Here is a 22662-nt window from a genome sequence, read left to right as displayed (position 1 = left end):
CCGTAAGGACAGAAGCCCCACTCACCTACTGTTCAAACCTTCTGTTTAAATGTGGCAGCCAATCAGAAAAAAAAGCTGGCTTAACGCAATGGAGAATTTAAAAAAAATGTTTTGGTTCAGAAAGGATGTATCCTAAGTGCTGCATCAAGGCACAGTATAAGAAAAGTAAGGACCGTCCTGACCTGTAAATCACTCAAAGCTACCCTGGTAGAATAAAAATATAGAGCTCCATAACATAAGCCACGGCAGTGATGCAGGCAAAAACTAACTGATTCAAGTTAAAATTGCAGATAGCAGATACAGAGAGCTGTACAGCTGTTCACCAGGGAGACAGCGGTTTACCCCATACTAAGGTAATGTTTTCAATGACACAAACATGTCTTTTTCTGTCCTTTCAGTTTTTTGTCTAAGCTAAGACTGGATATCCCCCGATGATCTCATTAGGATTTTTTTCTGAGATGTGGGAAACCACCTGCAAAGTCACATTGTCTGATTTTAATATGACACAGAAAAATTAAAATCACAGCCCAGTGTCACTCTGAATGGTAAAAGAAAAAAACAAAACAAAAACCTTTTGTTCTAACAATCTCATACTTGCTTCTACACCAAAGTTAGTACTCTGATCCAATTCGTCACTTACTCGCTCTGACAGGAAGTTCCAAACTAATCGCTGACACCTGCTTCACAAGTCCTTCACAAGACACTTTGATTTCTCAGATCGAAACCACTGACACATCCCACATTCTTCTAGAAGACAGATCATTATAATATACATCCTCATGTGTCAGTCCCAGGAGCAAAAGAGAGAAACATAGAGTGGGTGTGCACACACATACACCTCCCACAATCGTGGCACAATGCAGAGACTGATCGATATGTGCACTGCTATACGGGCCTACAGGCATGGAGTGGGAGCTGTCGGGGTAATTAATGTCGCTCTCTCAGGGTGTATCGTTCCCACAGCCAGCAGCCCAGATCTGAATGTGGGTCAAAACGCACACATGCAGATTCGCAAATACACATAATTGAACAGCTAGTTGTTCCAGATGAAGGACACTGGAATTGAATGCAGGTCAAACGGGAAATAGAAAAGAGCCTAAAAGCATCACAGGCATTTCCCGGCAAAGATGGGTGAGAAGTGCTCAATACTGCAGAGCTATTTCCCTTTCAACAATGCAAACTGTCTTTCTAATTTCATAATCAGAAATTTTTAACTTTCATATAGGCAGAGCTCTAATATTATTGAATGGTGATAATAACTGAAATGATTTATGCTGGATTTCTAGTTGTGTAATTGCTTGTTTTTTATGCTTTTGTATTCGATTTGGGAGAAGAAAAAAAAAAGGCGAAACTCTAGGACAATAGTGTACCTAAGATCAGGTCACTGTTTTCAGGGTAACAGCAGGGCAGTGTGTTCCTGGTGCATTAGATTAAAATACCCTTGAGCTTGTGTCTGCTTAAACACAGTCAGTCCATAATACTTATTTTCAAGGGCATGTCTCTTATCTTCCACTTTCAGCAACGTGTCTCAACCGTATTCAAATAACTTGACAGGAACAACCACAGTTTGGTAAAAGTCAAGAGTTCTTTGGAGGTTATTTTAAGGGATTTAACTCAGTTTCATAATGTTTGTATTCCAACTTTGTTCCACAGTGCTTTCACATCAGCAAAAACGTGGCACAAGCTGAAGTAAAGGCGCTGACTGTAGCAGAGAAGCCATTTCTTTCACACTTATATGAAGTCAAAGGCCGGTTGATGGTAAATGCACCTCTACTCCTTTAAAGGGAAGCCTCATTGTATAGCTACAGTGTATTGTGAGCAGGTTTGGGGTGACATGAATATGTTGTGTACAGGTCTTGCATTATACCTGCAATGATCCATACTGTTTTCATTGGGATTTAGGGCGATTTCGAGGATGCATTATTTCATCCTTTAATCTACAGTTCGCTTTCTATCGCTGGTGACATTCTGGCTGCCGATGCCTGAGCCACGTTATGTAAACAAACATACCGTGAAATAAGATATTGTTTGAGGCGCAAAAACAACACGTATAATCGTGCTGGATAAAGAGTAATATATGAATTACAGTAAGAGTCTGGCTGTATTATTCTCCAGCTGCCGTTTCCTCTGTTTTGCCATTTCCAATGGCCACCATTCAGACTTCGTCTTTTGTCGCCGGGCGAAGCCTAGCCTCCTGCTTGTTCATTAAGCGTTACCTGAAAGTGACCCATCAACGAATTTACCTGAAAATGGTGAATTCCGTCGTTTTCAAGCCGACCCTCCGGAGCTGCCAGGCCCGGATGCCCTCCTCCGCTTTACCCGCCCACTGAAGTAGCCTGAAACACAGCTCCGTCTGTGCTCGGGTTGTGCTCCACACGCTCCGCCAGAGAAAGAAATATCCTCCGAAACAAGCAGAAAGGTGTGCGGGTGTGCGAGTGTGCGGGCGAACAGACACAGACCGAAACCCGAAAAAGTCGTCTGTTTCGGCAGCGGAGACAGTTTAAAGAGGCTGGAGGATGTCGAGTGCGGAGACGGGAGGGGTGCGAGCATGTAAGGTAGATTACGATAATGGCACTTCCGCTGACATTTCAAAACAAAGGTCTGTTCTATTGCAATTTCCAAAATAAAAGCCACTGTGATGTCTATCTGGTCAGTGTGCAAACTAAAAGCTGTTTTTTTTTTGTACAGACATCTTCCACATCATAGACTTGAAAAACGTAAAGAAAAACGTCTAGATAGACGCATACACCAAAAACTATACATACATACATACTGCATATTATACATTCTAAGTGCTATTTTGTGTGCCTTTTTGTTTGTTAGCTCGTAGGTAAAACTAGAAGTTAAGTACAGTATAGTTTGTCAAAGTTGGGAAATAGATAAAATAAGAAACAGCTGCAGGTTTTGTTAGCATACCGTTCCTTTTCATTTGTAACTCATCACTATAACAATGCAACACTGTCCATTTCAGTCTTTAAATGAGTAGATCGATTATTTCATCGATTCAACTTCTATTACAAAATAGTCTGTGTTTGTTGAAGATGCCAAAAATGATGGAATGGTTAAATAGCGCTCAGGGTTTCAACAGCTTCGAAATTAGCATAAATTATAAAGCTGATGAGAATAATTATTGTTGTGTGGCGCCCCCTGCTGGATAAAACTTTAATTACTAGTGATGCTGGAAATAATCCTTATGAAATCCCGTTGTTTGCAATAAATAACGTTCACTAACAGCTGAAAAGGTTTGCTAAAGGGATAAAAATGCTTGAACTCTACAATAGAGTTTTGATTTTTCTTTACCCGTTTACACCATTAGCATTTTTGCGATATTCCTGCTATTTTTAAAGGATCCGTTCATCTAGTCACAGGAGGGGAAATATAATTTCCCTTACAAATCATTGAAGTATTTTTGATTCTATTAAACTTGTTACGGCGTTGTGATAATGACTGGGCTGTGTTTTAACGGATCCATAAACGACTGTAGGTAGGGTTGCCAACTCCCTGAAAAATAAATAAGGGACACCTCGTGGCCAGGGCCGGGCAACCCAGTTGTCTTCACCATTCCCAGTGTGGTGAATTTTCTAGCTCTTTTTTTGTGTGTGAAATTATTTTTTTTAACCATTTGACTTGAAGTTGATTTAAGTAGATGCATATTCTATTCTTTGTGATATGAACACATGTGAAACAAATGATCATTTAGCCATTTATTTTTAGCTCAAAATGACAACATTAACACAATAAAACAGGTCTCTTTCTTAAACAGAAGCCTGTCATGCTTAACTTTTGAGAATATAAGTAAATCTTTCTTTAAAAGAACTCTGTCCTGCTTAACTTAAAATAATAGAAAACAATAGAAAGAAAAATATTCTTGTAACAGTGCACATTTAGTGCATTTAGTACAATTGGCTTCAGTTGAGGTATTATTTCAGCTTTTCTAATGCTAATCAGCTGCTCCTGTTTGTAAACCCGCTTGTTCCCATGATTACGCATCATAACTCATCATCATTATTCACCTATGTATTACTTTTATGTATTGATTACAACAAATAGATGACTATCTATCCTTGCAGTTGTTTATTACACAAAATAAATTATATTATCACACTTCTGGCCACATAGCGCTGATATTCACTGCACATGCCCATATTAACTTTTTCCAGCCAGGTGTTTTCCTTTTCCCATTCTTCCCTTTCTCTGAGGGGAACAAATATTGCTGCTCTAATGCTGGGCTCGCACTGTGCGATTTTTGGCCCATTTTGAGACGATTTTTGAGTCGTGCGACGGTTTTGGCGATCGGCCCGATTTTGGCCTTCATCGTGCGTCGTGTAGTATACGTGGGGTAACGAGAAGTGATTAACACCTCACGACCAGCTCCCGATCATCAATCGCTCGTGAGGGTCTCACCACAGCCGCTCACACTGCTCACGCGCAAACACGTAAACGTCGGTGAAAAAGACGTTGCAGCACGGCTGTGCAGCGTGCGATCTGGACACAAGCGATGGAGGCACAACTTGTAGAACTTTGGAAAGCTCATCCGAGCCTTTTCGATGTGGCATCACAAAATGATCACGACCACAACAACCGTGAAAATAGTTGGATTTACACTGCTGCTCAATCACAGCTGCCTGATAAATGTTTTTCATTAGCAATTTAGCAAAGTTGGTGGTGGTGTGTCTGTGTGAGTGAAAGACAGAGAGAGCGAGCGAGCGACAGATTTTCTGTTATAACCTTAATTTTATGGAGGCACAGTGTGAGCTCTCAGGTCGCATCAGAGCATCGGGTCGTATAGTGTAAGACCTGCATCGTGACCTACCAACTTCTAACCCTGCGAGTCAATCGTGCAGTTTGAGCAGGAGCTGAATAACGTGACTGAAAAAATCGCACAGTGTCTGCCCAGCTTTAGGTGTACTGTCGTCCGAGACTTGCACCGCAGTGTCGGCGTTTGTTTCCCTGTTGGCCATGCTTCTTGTTGTGGTCATCTGTTGTCTTCCGGTATTTTCTCCGCAAGCGACCTTTCCTCGACCAATGAGATGAGCGGTAATCTGAATTGTCATACACTTATTGTCATAAGTGTGCTGTCAGCTCATTGGTCACAAAGCAGGAGAGGGGCTGGGAATTATGTTTTCAAACAAAGCGTTAATTCCATTAAAAGTTATAGGCCACTTTTGATTCTCACTGTATTACGGGACAAAGTGCGTCCCTTATTAGCTCAATACGGGACGTGTACTTTTGTTTCGAAATACGGGACGATTCCGTATTTTAAGGGACGGTTGGCAACCCTAGCTGTAGGTGTTTTGCATAACAGCACATTCACAGAGCGTGTCATCATGCTAGCCTTTTCCCCAGTCAGCGGAGGTACGTAAAGTACAACAACCCACTTCTCCACTACTTTTACAGAGGACACGACGCACTGCTACTTGACAGAAAATGTCTCGTCCTCTGGAGAGACTCCGAGTCATTATCAACCATCTTGACAGACATCCTGCGGGGATTGTATCTTTTTTAATTCGTATTTGCGATAAATCGGCTCGTTGGAGGCTCTTAGCCTATAGCGAAGCAGTGAGCGCCCGATAACACTGATACTCCGCTACTGGGAACCCGCGGTGGACTGCAGGCCTCCCGGAGAATACTGACATAAGGACAGGAGCTGAATGCCTGTAACTATTCTTGCGCTGTTAACACCGCTAGTTATTTTCGTGTTCGCCGTTGTTTCTCTACAAGTGTGTTTGTTTGGACTGCATATCATTTGCAATAAACGTTTTTAATGCTAGCTAGCTGGAGACATTTATAACTGTTACTTAGGGCTCGGAAACGGCTGTTATTGGATTATTGTCTATATCAACCTGTTAAATAATAGGTGTAATCTGTTAGGTCTATCTGTAGATAGGTCAACTTAAAGATAAGCTAGTTACAAATTTATACATGTGATTTGTTTTTTTAAAAAGTGTTGTCGGTTTCCCTGGTTTTAATATGGGGCACCAATGCAGATTTTCACATAAAAGACATTTTCACATATTTTGGCAGAAAGGCAGAATGTTTCACTGTAAAATCTTGGAAATGATCTGAAATCTATAAATCATAATCTCTCGCTGCTGTATAGCAGACATTTCCCCCGTGTTTTTTGTTTTTGTTATCCTTGACTGATTTGCTGAAGAGAGCTGCACCCACGTCTGCTGAAACCGTCAGCTACGGTCACCCACAGAGACTGAGGTAAGGACACACCTAAGCTCCGCGTCGGGCTAAAGGTTTTTATGCACTCAGCAATCATGTTTATCGTTCACCTTTCCCACAGTTTCTTCTATTGATCAGGTCCACAGTGTCCCACTTTTCTGCTCTCCATGTGTAATAGCAAGTGGTGCCACAGTGCCATTGGCTCAAAAGGCAAGGCAAGCTTTTTTATTTTATTTATTTATTTATTTTTTTCAATTTGGCAGGTATACTTTGGATAATGACCTGCTGACCCCGGAACAGCGGCTCTTCTATGAGGAAAATGGCTTCCTTCTCATCAGAAATCTGGTGTCCAAGCAGGACATCGACAGGTTCAGGTAACATCAGACACTTGGCAATAAATAATAAATGAAATAAGTACTTTTTAAAAAGCACAAACACATAAAATAATTATTTTTACTTGAATAGGTTACAGTTCAAAATATTGATTATTTATTTTATGCCAGCCTTTGGCAGATCCCCCATCATTTCAATCAGTTTTAGCTTTCATCCCCTTTGAGCTAGCTTTCTTCTGATTGGCTGGCCCTCGTACAGAAGGTAGACAAGGATACCTGATCTTTCATAAGCAGGAAAACTAAATATTTACAGCGGTCCAAAGGCTGATCGTTTTATCTCTTGGAGATTATTCATACATGCACTATACTCAGTATGTAAAAGTTTGGCCATAGGAAAATCTACCAATTTTACAGTGACTGTTTAAGGAACACTTTAATCAGAGTGTAGAATCAAGTCAGTTAAACTTATGGGATATTGATCTGGTCATTTAATTAGCAGAGGGGTTGTTATTCCATTTCAGCTGTTTTGGTGTTAATGAAATTAACAACAGGTGTACTAGAGGAGCAACAGTGAGACAACTCCCAAAACAGGCACAGTTTTACAGCTGGAGGACAGTGACATTTTACCTGCTCATCTGACTGTTTTTATTACACTAGTTTTGCATTTGGCTAGGGTCAGTGTCACTACTGGCAGCATGAGGGGAGACCCTACAGATCTTGCATAGGTAGTTTAACTCCTCCAAGATGGAACATCAATACATGCCATTGCAGTCCAGTACAGTCTCAAGATCATGGTAGAGATTTCAACAGACAGACAGTTACTCTAGGAGAGCTGGACAGGGCTGTAGAAGGTCCTTAACCCATCAGCAGGACCAGTATCTGCTCATTGTCTGCAAGGAAGAACAGGTTGAGCACTCCCAGAGCCACAAATGACCTCCAGCTGTTTACTGGTGTGAATGTCTCTGACTAAAGTATCAGAAATGTGACTTTATGAGGGCGGACCAATGTCCTCTAGTGGGCCCTGCACTCACTGCTCACTGCTTGGCATTTGTCATAAGATACCAGAATTGTCAGGTCCACCACTGGCACCCTTTTTTTTTCACAGAGGAGAGCAGGTTCACTCTGAGCACATGTGACAGACGTGAAAGGCTCTGGCGAATCCGTGAAGAACATTACGCTGCCTGTAACATTGTTTAGCATGACCGGTTTGGTGGTGAGTCAGTAATAGTCTTTGGAGGCAAATCCATGAAGGGACACAGACCTACAGGCTTGGCAACAGCATCCTTGAAATCCTTGGACTCAGTCTCAGACCCTACATTGGTGCAGCAAGTCCTGGGTTTGTCCTGGTGAATGACAGTGCACAGCTTCATGTGGTGAGAGTGCACAGTCAGTTCCTGGAGGATGTAGTAGTTGATGCCATTGACTGACCTCCATACTCACCTTACCTAAACCCAACAGAACATCTGTGAGACATGTTTCCGTCCTGACTGTTGTGTGTGTGTGTTTTGGTGCCTCCTTCAGGGGGGAGTTTGAACGGATCTGTCGACAGGAAATAAAGGTTCCCGGTCTGGTGGTGATGAGGGACGTGGCTATAGCAAAGTCCGAGTTTGTCCCAGATCAGAGAGCTGTCTCAAAAGTGCAGGACTTTCAGGAGGATCCTGAGCTGTTCCGGTACTGCTCTCTACCAAAGGTACTGGAACGCCACATACAAACAAAGACAATACACACAGCAGTAGGGTTTTTCGTAGGGCTGGGCCATATTATACCCTTTACAGTAATACCGGTACAATGTTATGCAACAATAAGAAAATAAAATATTGCAATAGAATATGGGTAAAACGCGCATGCGCAGTGCCTTTGTTTTCATATGCACATGGCCGAAAAAGCATGGCGGCAACGGAGAATGAGGCATCCATGAAAGCAGAATTTATTGAATTTAACAGAGTTAGAAATTAGCGGAAGTTAGCTCACTAGTTTCGCTAGTTACCTAAACATGATATAGCATGTTCTGACTGAGAGATTTCTGAAAAAATTAAAACGTACAGCTCTGCTATCACTTCCAACATAAATGAGGACAGAAAACTAAACAGCAGTGACATTTGTAGTGACACAGCTATGTTAGCATAACATAACCACTGAAACTGGAGGATGGACGCTAAGTTTTTTTCCACTCGATAAAAGTTAACGTGAAGGTTCCTGATGGTTAGGGACAAATGCAATCGCATGGCAGGATGCTCTAAATCAGGGGTGGGCAATTCCAGGCCCCGAGGGCTGGTGTCCTGCAGGTTTTAGATCTCACCTTGGATCAACACACCTGAATCAGATGATTAGTTCATTACCAGGCCTCTGGAGAACTTCAGGACATGTTGAGGAGCTAATTTAGCCATTTAAATCAGCTGTGTTGGTTCAAGGACACATCTAAAACCTGCAGGGACACCGGCCCTCGGGACCTGGAATTGCCCACCCCTGCTCTAAATGGACCAAACTTCAGTCAGGAAAACAACTGAGATAATCCATCCACAATACGAGGTTAGTCATTAATATACTGCAACAACATGGGAATAGAGCAGCTGCCAGAGAGTTCAATGAATCAATGGTACGGAAGTGGGGGAAGCAAGAAGTTGGATAAATCTGACTGTTTTGTCAAAGGATGGTTGTTTTTTCTGTGTTAATTGCCAAATTAATTCTGATAAAAAGGGTTTGGTGCCTCACAGAGGTGCTATCAGTAATCACACAGGTGATAAAGCAGAAAACATTACATGGACTTCAATCATTAATCTGGATGTCTAAATGTTTTTCACAAACAAAAAAATGAATAGGCATTGAATTTGTTTCTTTTGATAAACAATGAAATAAGTCAAGCCTGAAGACTATCAGAACAAAAATTTTCGCTTTTCTTTATCAGATCCTGAAGTATGTTGAGTGTTTCATTGGACCGAACATCATGGCAATGCACACAATGCTGATCAACAAACCTCCTGATGCAGGTATTTCAATTCTCACTAAAATGTTTGGCCCACAAAGTCACAAATACTTAATACTTATTTGGATGCTGCGTACTTCTTGGGTTTACTCTTAAACTCAGTATTTTTAGGTACGTGACTCTTTTTAGGACAAGTATTGTGCAGATAAATAATAACCAATGTAATAACTGGACGTGTCCCTTAGTTTTGTCTCCCTCTTGTGGCAGTGATCATAATTACATCAACACTCTTGATGTGTGCTTGATTGTTATTAGCTTTTCTTTTTAGACTGTGCTAGTAATCTTCCCTCTGAACGGCCAGTTCTTTATCTATCTGAAGCATCAATCCATTTCTTAAGCTCAAACATAACATAGAGTATCTTTAAGGTGTGATTTGTGTGAAGAAAATAAAATGAAAACGAGTTTGGGACCGTAATGTCTAACGTGTCTTCTGTCATTCCAGGTAAGAAGACGTCCCGTCACCCGATGCATCAGGATCTGCATTACTTTCCCTTTCGACCAGTCGATCGGATCGTCTGTGCGTGGACAGCTATGGAGACTGTGAACAGACAGAACGGCTGCCTGGTCGTCCTGCCAGGATCACACAAGGGCACGCTGCAGGAACATGACTATCCTGAGTGGGAGGTACACACAACACTGTAACAGCTACAGTCATGCCTGCTAGGATGTACACACACAGAGTGTTTAAATAATTGCATGTGTCCTCAGGGCGGGGTGAACAAGATGTACCATGGAGTCCGAGACTATGACCCGGAGCACCCCAGGGTGCACCTAGAAATGGAAAAGGGTGACACAGTCTTCTTCCACCCACTGCTCATCCACGGATCTGGCATGAACCAGACACAGGGCTTCCGCAAGGTACTGCATTACCCAGAGTCCACCTGAGATCCTGATATTTTCTAATGCAAATTAGCTCCATACAACCACATGATTATTTGTGGTATTTCTTTTTGCATACGAGTAATGAGGTGTGATATCTGTGTGTGTTTTCACAGGCCATCTCCTGCCACTATGCCAGCGGTGATTGCTATTACATTGACGTGAAAGGAACCACACAGGAAAACCTAGAGAAAGAGGTGAAGGAGATCATAGTGAGGAGGCACGCTGTTGGTGATGAACTCACTTTCAAGGTCAGACACGTACATCCAAGCTTCATTTATCTTATTCTTTCCATTATTACTTTTTGATTAAAAGGAGCCTCTTATGCTTTTCCTTATATTTTTAATCACATAAATACGTTTACAGTTGATTTATCACTAGCTTTAAGCACTGATAGCTCACAATCCCAGAAAGTGTCCACGTTAAAGCTCTGGGCAATGAAAGAGGGAGTAATAACAAAGTTAAACCATAACAAGGAACTGGAAGCAAAGTCAGACACAGGTTGTCAATTACATGTGATGCCCAGGGCAGGAAGCAGGTGCTGTGGTCATGTAGTCCATGCAAGGCTCCTTCAAAATAAAATCTTTTGAAATCAACGTTTCACATTTGTAATCAGCCTTTTTGTAGTCTGCCACATATCATCAATGTTTGTACATATGCACGTAATGATCGCCTGAGCTTTATTCAAACGTCTTAACTTAATGATTTTAATCTATTTATAAAAAGTTAAAATTACAGTGGCATCGTTAGGTAACAACATCCCTGGTCTGTCTCGTTATCGTTTACAAGCCCCCGTTATAAGATCCTGTTATGGGCTACATTTACCTCGAGGTCAGCCTCTGCTTAGCATGTGTGCCAGGAAGCGTGCAACCTGGCGTGTCATTATATATATAAAACAGAAACTGAGCGCAACAAGATACTCAGTTAATGCATCTTTAGAATGAAGTGTGGCTTAGTGGATGTAATTGCCCTAAACGAGAAAACAACCTGAGAATAAAGACTGTGTAGAAACTTTCCTGCTGAAATTGAATTAAAGTCACATTCTTCCCATTATATGAACAAAACACCCGACAGACATTTCAGGAAATTGGCAACAGAGTCAGACAGAATACAACACATTGGTTTTACTTTATGTAAACACAAAGATAAAAAACATCAAACCTGGCTTACATGTAACCACCATCTGCTAAACCTTTCAAACACGGCTTAAATAAGATTGCTATTATTATGAGCTGGCTCATAATGAGCAGCTGATGTCTGATGAAAAGCTAAAGGAATTTCTGTTCCTGTAAACTCCAAAATTTGCTATTAGAATAACATTAAAACAGAGGAAAATAAAAGGGATTTGTTTTTGTGGCTAACCTCTCCTTCAAATCCGTCTCTCTCACAGGACACCTGGGCAATTCGGGGTCGTCTGGTGCAGGGAGAGAGGATTTCGATGTGAAGACGCTGCTGCGGGGTGATGAAACTGAGCTCAAACTTCGCCATCTCAGCACAGCGGCTGAATGAGAAGCAACAGGCTTTGGATCACTGCAGCAAAGTTTTCGGGTTTTTCTGCTGAGGGCTCTGCAAGGGCTTCAAACAACTCTTATCTAATTTATGCGAAAACAGTCACTGATTTTCTTTCACCTAAATGCACTGGATTAGTCTGCATATAATTCAACATTTAACAGTGTTTTACTGCACAGAGATCCTTCTAAAATCCATCTGTAAAGTTGTTTAGCCAAGTGGGAAAAAAAGAAGACATTAATTACACAAATGAGGATTCTAAATAATAATTGATTTTTGCATAAAGAAAACCGAGTGTGTTACGAGTGACAGAGTGTGAAGTTCAAAAAGGGATTAAGTGGAAAGAAAGATTAATGAAAGTGTTTAAGTGATGTTGCACTTGTGAATTGACACTAACAGAGGCCTTAATCTTGCGGCATTCTGCCTTGTAAATTAATGAGAATGTTTATTTTTGCATCTTTAATGGCATTTTTAATCTTTCAACAGGAGTTTTTGAGCTTCATGTAATAAATGTAGTGTATTTTGCTAATATTAGCAATAAAACTCAGAATTGACTGCTATATAAACAGACTGTGGTTTTGAGTTTCATACACAGAAAGTTTGGGGTTTGTAATAATTTAAGTTCCAGTGACTGGATTAAACCGGACGGTAATCATCCACTCACTCCTACAAAATAGAACTTTCTCTGTTGAGCGCACAAGAAACTTAACTCGAATTCAAGAGGAGAGTCATTTGAGGTGGTTTGTTTTTATCTGATAGTCCCTAACTTGTTTGCTCCGAGCAAGGTGACCAGATCCAGCAAACCTAAATGTGGCACAGAGGGTGTGTTGGCGTGGCACAATGTGAGACATGTTTCTATTGCTGAGAGGCATTTTGCATCTGAAGAACGAATATAATTTATTTGAATACAACATTCCCCGAGCAGCACAGTGGTGCAGTGGCTGGTAGAGTCCCCTCACAGCAAGAAGGTCCTGGATTTGACTGCAGATCAGGCTGACTGAGGCCTGTCTGTGTGGAGCTTGCAAGTTCTCCCTGTTCCTGTGTGTGTTGTCTCCTGGTACTCTGGCTTCCTCTCACAGTCCAGATAAATGCTTGTTAGGTTAATTGATTTTAAATTTCTGTGGGTGTTATTGTGTCTGTGCACTTATACTGGTGACCTGTCTAGGGCGTATCCCACCTTTTGCCCTATGATAACTGTGATAGGCTCCAACCCACCCTGAATTAGATAAGTGCTTCTTTTTATGTTCCTGTTATCGCAGTTGCTGTTTTGTCCAGCGGTGAGGCTAATTCAGACTCATTTGCCTGAATCTGTATGACCTTCTAGTTACACAATATTCATAAGCAGCGAAAGACAGTGACATGGCTTTAGTAAAGTCTCCACATAGTGAGAGGCTCCAAGTCGTACTAGCTTCTGGAGATCCTGTGTGAAATGTGGAGGTCAAGCAATGACACTGATACCTGAAAACAGAATGGCTCCAAAACACAAGGCATCAAGGAAAAACATATCACGGTCACCAGATTCTTACCTGCAACCTTCTGGTTGTACCTAGGAGAGTGTGATTTGCTTTGAAGATTTAACATGAAGAGTTACGTATAGCCAAACAGGTCTGGTAAACAAGCTGCTCAAGAACTATGTCACTTTGTTGTTGAGGCCTATCTGTTGTGGAGTTAGGCAGCACACCACAAATGTGAGCATCAGCATTTGAACCTGATATAGTTGGATGAAAAGCAGTGCAAGGTAATTAGTAACTGCTTGCCCTCCACTGGAAGAAAGAAAAAGGTTTTGTGAGGCCAGATCTGAAAGTTTTAACTTTGAAAATGGGAGGAAACAGAGTTGTAAAACACTGATGAACTTCTCTGTTTAACATTGAATTAAAGTCAAAGTGGCTGGCACTTGATGATAGTGGCAGTCATATGACTGGAAAAATTAATTAGTTGTTTTTAAAAGCAGCACTGCCAAGAGTGAGTCGACGTGGTTACATTTCAACAAAGCCTTTGTTCAAAAGCATGAAAGTCGAGCTGAACTTTGAGACCGTCATGATCACTAAAAGCAAGCCTAGAAAAACATATATGTTACATAAGTACATGTTGTCATGCGGAGGAAAATGCAAAAGAGGACACTTAAACCATACCAGCATAAGCACTTTGCAATCATTGCATCCGGTTTTTCTTTTTTCTTTCCCCCTTTCTCTCACCCTCTCTCTCGCACTTTTTCCCCCCTTCACTCCGCACGCGAGCCTTGTGCTTTACACTGGGATGAGGGGGGAGGGGCGGTAGTTACACTCGCAGTAGCACAGGAACAGAGCAGAAGGGAAAGAGAGAGAGAAAGAGAGCCAGGGACAACAACGTCACATTAGAAAGGTATAGTAATCATCCACAACTATTTTCAGTTGCGGATGATAAAGGATTCAGAAAGTTTATTCATGCAGGCCCATATGACAGAGAATATGCATCTTCTTTTTGTTTTCGTATTTTAATTTATATTTAATTGTGTTGTGGTTTGCAGTGTTTTGTGTTGTTTCACTTAAAATTTGTTTAAAAGGAAAAAGCTGAAAATTTAAATAGTTAAAAGTTGAAATGTAAATAGTTGGTTTTTGTATTATATGATTTATTTATTACATTTTATGTGGAGTGAATAAATAAAAGTATATTTACGGTGGCCCCTAGCGACAAAGAACGTACAAACTCCAAAACACGTACAAGCTCCAAAACACATACAAAACACAACTGCTCCAGGATGCTAGGCGCAGTGTTGAGCTTTTGTTACCTAGTGGTTACACAAGCCAGGAAGTACCAACGACCGGATTTGGTGTGTGGTAGTAACAGGTAAATGAACTTCTTTTTTTTTTTTTTTTTTGAATATATATGAGTGCTTGTGTATAAATACACAAACAATACACATATGCTTTCAATTATGTAATTTAAGTGATCTAGGTAGCTCTGCTAAGGAAGTTCAGTTAACGCTAGAAATATGTTTTGGAGTTTGTACTTGCTTTGTCTCTTGGGGCCACCGCATATATTTATATATAAACATATATAAATAAAACCACGAGTTTTTTTACATTAGTAATTCCTTTTGTGCGTAATTTTTTTATTGTTGTTAATAATATATTAATTAAAGCAACAAAACAACCTGAAGAGCCAGTTGGGAGCCGAGCCAAAAGAGCCGGTTCTCTAAAAAGAGCTGGAAATCCCATCACTGGTATATGCATATATATAACCCATATTTACACATGCACACACATGCTGCGTATGCATCTGTAACTATGTGTGTCTTGCAAACAGGTTCTGACTTCTGGCTCATTTTCTGTTTAATGTTTTCTGAGTAGGACTGTTGAGTTTCCTTCAAAGGAAATTTCAGATCACAAACACTCCAGGGTAAAATCTGCAGAGACCAATTTAAATTGCAACTCAAAATTTAAAGAGGAACTATTATTCTCATTTCTATCTCCACATGTTCATTCTTTGACCCTGTTGCAGTACGCTCACATGTTTTGCCGCCAGATTCATGTGCCTGAGGCGAGCATATTAGAGATATTTGTTTCTGTTGACATCATATAGAGCCAAAAAAATAGGAAAAAGGAGCATTAAGCAGGATGAACCCTGAGCTTTTTTATTTGGCCATGTTTTATATAACCACAATTCCAAAAAAGTTGGGATGAGATGTAAAAACAGAATGCAATGACATGTGGATCTCATAAACCCATATTTTATTCACAGTAGTACACAAAAAACAAATGTTTAAAATGGGATAGTCATGATGGGTATAAAAGGAACATTTTATAGAGGCAGAGTTTCTGTTTCTTCAATCAGCTTTATATTGTAACGTAAAGGACCTACAATAATATAGAGAAAACCTTAGCAATCAGATAACCCCCTTGGTTATTACTTGGTGAGAGTGGGGAGGGAAACAGTGGTTAAGCCTTTTGCAGCATAACTAAGAGGGGATTCAGGGTCACCTGATCCAGCTCTAACGATAAGTTTTTACCACAGTTTTAAAGTAAAGAGGCTGTCTGTCTCCTGAATCTAAACTAAGAGCTGGTTCCACAGAAGAGGGGACTGAAAGATTCTGCCTCTCATTCTACTTTTCAGTAGCTTTAGTAGCCCGGCTTACTACAAGTAAGCCAGCAGTATGAGAGCAAAGTGCTCTATTTGGGTGATACGGTACTATGAGGTCTGTAAGATAAGATGGGGCATGATTATTTAAGACCTTCTGGCCAAAAACAACTCAAAGATTCCTCACAGTGTTACTAGAGAACCAAATTTTCCAGGTCTTTATGTCTTTAAGACATTTCTGCAGTTTAACTAATTGGTGTGTGTTATCTGGCTTCATGGAAAGATAAAGTTGGGTGTCATCTGCATAGCAGTGAAAATGTATGCTATACCTTCTGATGATACTGTCTAAGGGAAGCATGTATAATGTAAACAGAATTGGTTCTAGCACTGAACCCTGTGGAACTCCATAATTAACCTTAGTGTGTCCATTTACATGAACAAATTGGAGTCTATTAGATATATATGATTCAAACCACTGCAGCACATACCTACAGCATGCTCTAATCACTGTAATAAAATATTATGGTCAGCAGTATTGGCCCTAGCAGGACAAGCACAGAGATGACTTGACTATCAAAGGCTAAGAAGATCATTTGTAACCTTCACTAAGGCTGTTTCTGTACTGTGATGCATTCTGAAACCTGAATGAAGCTCCTGAAATAAACCATTCCTCTGCAGTACATAGAAAGAGAAAAATGCACAGTGGGTGGTTTGTTAAGACAACAATTATAAAAGTGCCATTTAGAAAAAGTCTATTATGCTTTATTTCATATGATTTATAGAAAATTTCAGTATTTACCTTTTGCTACAAGCTCCTTAAACTACAAACACAGTTATCTGTAGGAAAAGCAGAGGCTGTATGAACTCATCCACCTAGAGAAACAAAGGGCAACTGACTTGCAGGAAGAGTTTTGATTCCCACGTTCACGAATGTTAGAGCTCCAATGAATCTAAAATAAGGCCTTGATTGGGCTCAGTTGTGGCTCAAAGCATGAAGCTGTTTAAGGTAAGGGATATTCCTATGGTTCAAAGCTTGTGTTTCTGGCTCCCAGTTTTATTATTTAACATCTTCCAGCAGTCACAAAAGTAGCTGGTTTTCTCTGGCTTTTCCTCAGGTTATGTTCCATCCCAACTCCCTCTTTGAAAACTGTGAAGTGATGAGGATTCCATTCACACACTTTAATCAGTGGTATTTACACTGAGTCAGATGATTGTTTTTTTTTTCCTAATGTGAAAGTAGTTGTTTGCCAAATCTACACACATTGATCACCAACACCAGAGGTTCTACTGATGTATGCAACAGTTTAGCATCTTTTTGATTTCTGCAGCTCTGGGGCAGTTTAGCCTTCCTGCTGCCATCAACCTTGTTTCTAACCACAGCAGGCAGTTAGCTGCAGAAATTAAAAGCCCAACGTTAGCCACAAAGTTAGCAGTTACTAGCTCCTTTGTGAGATCGGAAAATCAGTATGTGCTGCAAACAACGCAAAGTGGGCAAAACAGAAGTAGGTTTCATAATTTAATTCAGAGATTCAATTCAATTCAATTCAATTTTATTTATATAGCGCCAAATCACAACAAAAGTCGCCTCAAGGCGCTTCATAGATACAGAGAAAAACCCAACAATCATATGACCCCCTATGAGCAAGCACTTTGGCGACAGTGGGAAGGAAAAACTCCCTTTTAACAGGAAGAAACCTCCGGCAGAACCAGGCTCAGGGAGGGGCGGGGCCATCTGCTGCGACCGGTTGGGGTGAGAGAAGGAAGACAGGATAAAGACATGCTGTGGAAGAGAGACAGAGGTTAATAACAGATATGATTCAATGCAGAGAGGTCTATTAACACATAGTGAGTGAGAAAGGTGACTGGAAAGGAAAAACTCAATGCATCATGGGAATCCCCCGGCAGCCTACGTCTATTGCAGCATAACTAAGGGAGGATTCAGGGTCACCTGGTCCAGCCCTAACTATATGCTTTACCAAAGAGGAAAGTTTTAAGCCTAATCTTAAAAGTAGAGATAGTGTCTGTCTCCCGAATCCAAACTGGAAGCCTGGTTCCATAGAAGAGGGGCCTGAAAACTGAAGGCTCTCCCTCCCATTCTACTTTTAAATACTGTAGGAACAACAAGTAGGCCTGCAGAGCGAGAGCAAAGTGCTCTAATAGGGTGATATGGTACTACAAGGTCATTAAGATAAGATGGGGCCTGATTATTTAAGACCTTGTATGTGAGGAACAGGATTTTGAATTCAATTCTGGATTTAACACGAAGCCAATGAAGGGAAGCCAAAACAGGAGAAATCTGCTCTCTCTTTCTAGTCCCTGTCAGTACTCTTGCTGCAGCATTTTGGATTAACTGAAGGCTTTTCAGTGAGTTTTTTGGACATCCTGATAATAATGAATTACAGTCGTCCAGCCTGGAAGTAATAAATGCATGAACTAGTTTTTCAGCGTCACTCTGAGACAGGGTATTTCTAATTTTAGAGATGTCACGCAAATGTAAGAAAGCAGTCTTACATATTTGTTTAATATGTGCATTGAAGGACATGTCCTGGCCAAAAATGACTCCAAGTTTCCTCACAGCGTTACTGGAGGCCAAGGTAATGCCATCCAGAGTAAGAATCTGGTTAGAGACCATATTTCTAAGATTTTCAGGGCCGAGTACAATAACCTCAGTTTTATCTGAATTAAGAAGCAGAAAGTTAGCGGCCATCCAGGTCTTTATGTCTTTAAGACATTCCTGCAGTTTAACTAATTGGTGTGTGTGATCTGGCTTCATGGACGGATTTACCCACAAAATGCAAGGACTGAATATGCATTATGTGCAGGGCAAAAAACTTTCAGGCACTTCAGAAACTTGCACTGTTGTCCATCGGGAAGGCTTGTGATTGGTTCCAGCAGGCTGACGTGTCTTAAATAACTGTCTTCAGTGAGGGGAAAGTTGCCTCCTGCAGCAGATCTGTACTTTAATGTGCAAAAATGACAACAACACTGCCTGCCAACTACATTAAAAAACCTTTGAAAATGGTATGAGGAGTTTAGTTCAGTTTTAAATGCAAAGGATGGTCACATCAAAAAAGGATTATGATTTTCATTTTCATTTTGTATTAAAAGTATTTTTTAATCTTGATTTCTATTTAGCTGTTCTCTTCTTTTTAGTTCATCTCTCCTCTTTCCCTCCTTGCTTTCTCCGTCATCTCCTCCCCTGGGGAACTGAAATTCCAGCATCTTCCCTCCCTCTGTAAAGCTTCACCTCCTCCTTTCTCCTCCCACTCTCTTCCTCCCTCCACACCTCTCTCTCATCTTCCACCATTCCCTGCTTCATCCTTCTATCCTCACTCACTTGAACTCTGTTAGGTGTGCTGTGAAGTCCAGTGGAGCTTCTGCCTTTTACCTTCAAGATGTCCTGGGCTCGAGTCTTTGTCTTGTCTGTTCTCACCACCCTCTTTGTCATTACCTGTGAGTACCTTGTCTTGGTAGGTGGGGAAAAGAGTGGGGGGAGTGGAAGAGTAACTTTTGGATTCAACATCTTCAGGGTAGAAAAAACAAGAGTAGCTTTGAGGGTACAAAGCACTGATGCATTGTGTTGGGTTGACTGGGGAACAATTTTAAAATATTAAAAATATATTTTTTTAATGTATTTTTATTTCTATTTATTTTTTATTTTTTAATATTTTCTCAGTTGGGACAGGCAAGTATGTATGGTTAAATGCTTAGGTTTGGCACCCAAGGTAAAAAAAAGTTTTCTTCCATTTGGCCCCTTTGTGATGGCTGAGGACACAGTAAGGCATGATTTTTATGAGACCAATCACTGAAAAATGTGGTGTGGCTTAGATGCTTATAATAAGAAACTGATCTAATCTGAAGCAAGCTACACTAAACTACAGCACAGAGGAAGACATGACAAATTTGTGAAATGGAATTTTGATTCAAAATCTACATAGTTTGTTTTTTTACACTCAGTGCTGCACAAAACTGCCTAATGGAAACATCTGTATTTTTTTACATGTCAGATCCTTCGTTAGTTTTGTGCCCCCGGCTATCCACCAGTAAGCTTTTGTTCAAGGAGTACTCACAGTGGAGGGGCTGTATTTGAAGCTGTATTTAAAGATTTGCAGTTAAAGACTTAGAGAATGAAAAGCTCTTCCACATGAAGTGAATATATAACACACACACATATATATATATACACCCAGCACGCCCCTGCGGGCGGTTTATCCTTCAAGCTCGGGTCCTCTACCAGAGGCCTGGGAGCTTGAGGGTCCTGCGCAGTATCTTAGCTGTTCCCAGGACTGCGCTCTTCTGGACAGAGATCTCCGATGTTGTTCCTGGGATCTGCTGGAGCCACTCGCCTAGCTTGGGAGTCACCGCACCTAGTGCTCCGATTACCACGGGGACCACCGTTACCTTCACCCTCCACATCCTCTCGAGCTCTTCTCTGAGCCCTTGGTATTTCTCCAGCTTCTCGTGTTCCTTCTTCCTGATATTGCTGTCATTGGGAACCGCTACATCGATCACTACGGCCGTCTTCTTCTGTTTGTCTACCACCACTATGTCCGGTTGGTTAGCCACCACCATTTTGTCCGTCTGTATCTGGAAGTCCCACAGGATCTTAGCTCGGTCATTCTCCACCACCCTTGGGGGCATCTCCCATTTTGACCTCGGGACTTCCAGGTTATACTCGGCACAGATGTTCCTGTACACTATGCCGGCCACTTGGTTATGGCGTTCCATGTATGCCTTGCCTGCTAGCATCTTGCACCCTGCTGTTATGTGCTGGATTGTCTCTGGGGCATCTTTACACAGCCTGCACCTGGGGTCTTGCCTGGTGTGATAGACCCCAGCCTCTATGGATCTTGTGCTCAGAGCTTGTTCTTGTGCTGCCATGATTAGTGCCTCTGTGCTGTCTTTCAGTCCAGCTTTGTCCAGCCACTGGTAGGATTTCTGGATATCAGCCACCTCCTCTATCTGCCGGTGGTACATACCGTGCAGGGGCCTGTCCTTCCATGATGGTTCCTCGTCTCCCTCCTCTTTCTTGGGTTTCTGCTGCCTGAGGTATTCACTGAGCACTCGGTCAGTTGGGGCCATCTTCCTAATGTATTCTTGGATGTTCGTTGTCTCATCCTGGACTGTGGTGCTGACACTCACCAGTCCCCGGCCCCCTTCCTTCCGCTTAGCGTACAGCCTCAGGGTGCTGGATTTGGGGTGAAACCCTCCATGCATGGTAAGGAGCTTTCTTGTCTTTATGTCAGTGGCTTCTATCTCCTCCTTTGGCCAGCCTATTACCCCAGCAGGGTACCTGATCACGGGCAGGGCGTACGTGTTGATGGCCCGGATCTTGTTCTTACCATTCAGCTGACTCCTCAGGACTTGCCTGACCCTCTGCAGGTACTTGGTGGTTGCAGCTTTTCTAGCGGCCTCTTCATGGTTCCCATTCGCCTGCGGGATCCCCAAGTACTTGTAACTGTCCTCTATGTCTGCAATGTTGCCTTCTGGTAGTTCAATCCCCTCAGTTCTGACTACCTTCCCTCTCTTTGTTACCATCCGACTACACTTCTCCAGTCCGAACGACATTCCAATGTCATTGCTGTATAGCCTGGTAGTGTGGATCAGTGAATCGATGTCTCGTTCACTCTTGGCATACAGCTTGATGTCATCCATGTACAGGAGGTGGCTGACAACTGCTCCGTTCCGTAGTCGGTATCCGTAGCCAGTCTTGTTAATGATCTCACTGAGGGGGTTCAGGCCTATGCAGAACAGCAGTGGGGACAGAGCATCTCCTTGGTAGATCCCGCACTTGATGGTGACTTGTGCTATGGGCTTGGAGTTGGCCTCTAGTGTTGTACGCCACATCCCCATTGAGTTCCTGATGAAGGCTCTTAGGGTCCCATTGATCTTGTACAATTCTAGGCATTCCAGTATCCAGCTGTGGGGCATTGAGTCATAGGCCTTCTTGTAATCAATCCAGGCAGTGCACAGGTTGGTCAGTCTGGTCTTGCAGTCTCGGCTGATTGTTCTGTCTACCAGTAGCTGGTGTTTTGCGCCTCTGGTATTCTTGACCATATATATATATATATATATATATATATATATATATATATATATATATATATATATATATATATATATATATATATATATATATATATATATATATATATATATATATCTGTGTGTGTGTGTGTGTGTAAAGCATATATATATATATATGTATGAGATAAAATATTTTCCCCTCACCTTTAGTTTTCAGCCTGGTGGAAGGTGCAGCAGTACGGGATGACTCAAAAGCATCAGATGCTAAAGGTATGACTTTTTATCCTTCAAGCTACTTCCAGTAAATTATTCTTTACATTTCTGCTCATGCAGCTGTGAACTTATGACCTCTGACCTTTAGGTGCTGCACAGCAGGTTTTTATGCCCGAGTCAGACGCCTCCAACTTTTTCAAACGCCGCAATCGGCGCTCAGTCCGATACTACGAGTTCCTAGGTATGCTGCACACCATATATTTTACACATCCACTTTAAAACAAAGGCTAGCCACCAAGAGGAAATTGTTTAGGGCTGTCTGCATGTTGTTTTGTAGTCATTTTGGAGGAAGAATGGCTATTTCTGAAAAGCTGAAGAATTGACTGCCTTTGCGCTGTTTGGCTGGTGTGGTCTGGGAGTGGGGAGTGTGTTGATTTATATTCAGTGCTACATGTGGTTTAGTTCTCCTTGGCCCTGCTTGAGTCGCTGATG

General features: G+C 41.6%; 3 protein-coding genes across 5 annotated transcripts in view; 2 read left to right on the top strand and 1 right to left on the bottom strand.

The window, feature by feature from the left end:
* Positions 1-2549, bottom strand: part of cdk17 (cyclin dependent kinase 17) — a 54084-nt gene extending 51535 nt beyond the window's left edge. The window contains exon 1 of the mRNA XM_080886610.1: positions 2244-2549. The gene's annotated coding sequence lies outside the window, so the exon portion shown is untranslated. The remainder of the gene's footprint in view (positions 1-2243) is intronic.
* Positions 1-22662, top strand: part of ucmaa (upper zone of growth plate and cartilage matrix associated a) — a 49176-nt gene that overhangs the window by 20951 nt on the left and 5563 nt on the right. The window contains exons 2-4 of the mRNA XM_080886615.1: positions 19150-19383; positions 22168-22227; positions 22319-22411. Coding sequence (XP_080742741.1) covers positions 19326-19383; positions 22168-22227; positions 22319-22411 — 211 coding nt within the window. The 5' untranslated portion in view covers positions 19150-19325. The remainder of the gene's footprint in view (positions 1-19149; positions 19384-22167; positions 22228-22318; positions 22412-22662) is intronic.
* Positions 5112-12462, top strand: phyh (phytanoyl-CoA 2-hydroxylase). Of its 3 annotated transcripts, XM_080886613.1 has the most exons (10): positions 5112-5285; positions 5398-5493; positions 6155-6210; positions 6435-6545; positions 8025-8193; positions 9409-9490; positions 9929-10110; positions 10195-10344; positions 10482-10616; positions 11756-12461. In XM_080886613.1, the coding sequence occupies exons 2-10, from the start codon at positions 5428-5430 to the stop codon at positions 11807-11809; spliced, it is 1005 nt and encodes a 334-aa protein (XP_080742739.1). In that variant the 5' UTR covers positions 5112-5285; positions 5398-5427; the 3' UTR covers positions 11810-12461. The 3 variants fall into 3 exon arrangements, with proteins under 3 accessions (XP_080742739.1, XP_080742738.1, XP_080742740.1); XM_080886612.1 differs by lacking the exon at positions 5112-5285 and having other exon boundaries at positions 5301-5493; XM_080886614.1 differs by lacking the exons at positions 5112-5285; positions 5398-5493 and adding an exon at positions 5637-5657 and having other exon boundaries at positions 6101-6210; positions 11756-12462.

This window comes from Rhamphochromis sp. 'chilingali' (genome assembly GCF_963969265.1).
Source record: "Rhamphochromis sp. 'chilingali' genome assembly, chromosome: 7".
Classification (NCBI taxonomy): domain Eukaryota; kingdom Metazoa; phylum Chordata; class Actinopteri; order Cichliformes; family Cichlidae; genus Rhamphochromis; species Rhamphochromis sp. 'chilingali'.
Note: the sequence above shows the minus strand (reverse complement) of the source record. Positions and strands in the feature narration are given on the sequence as shown.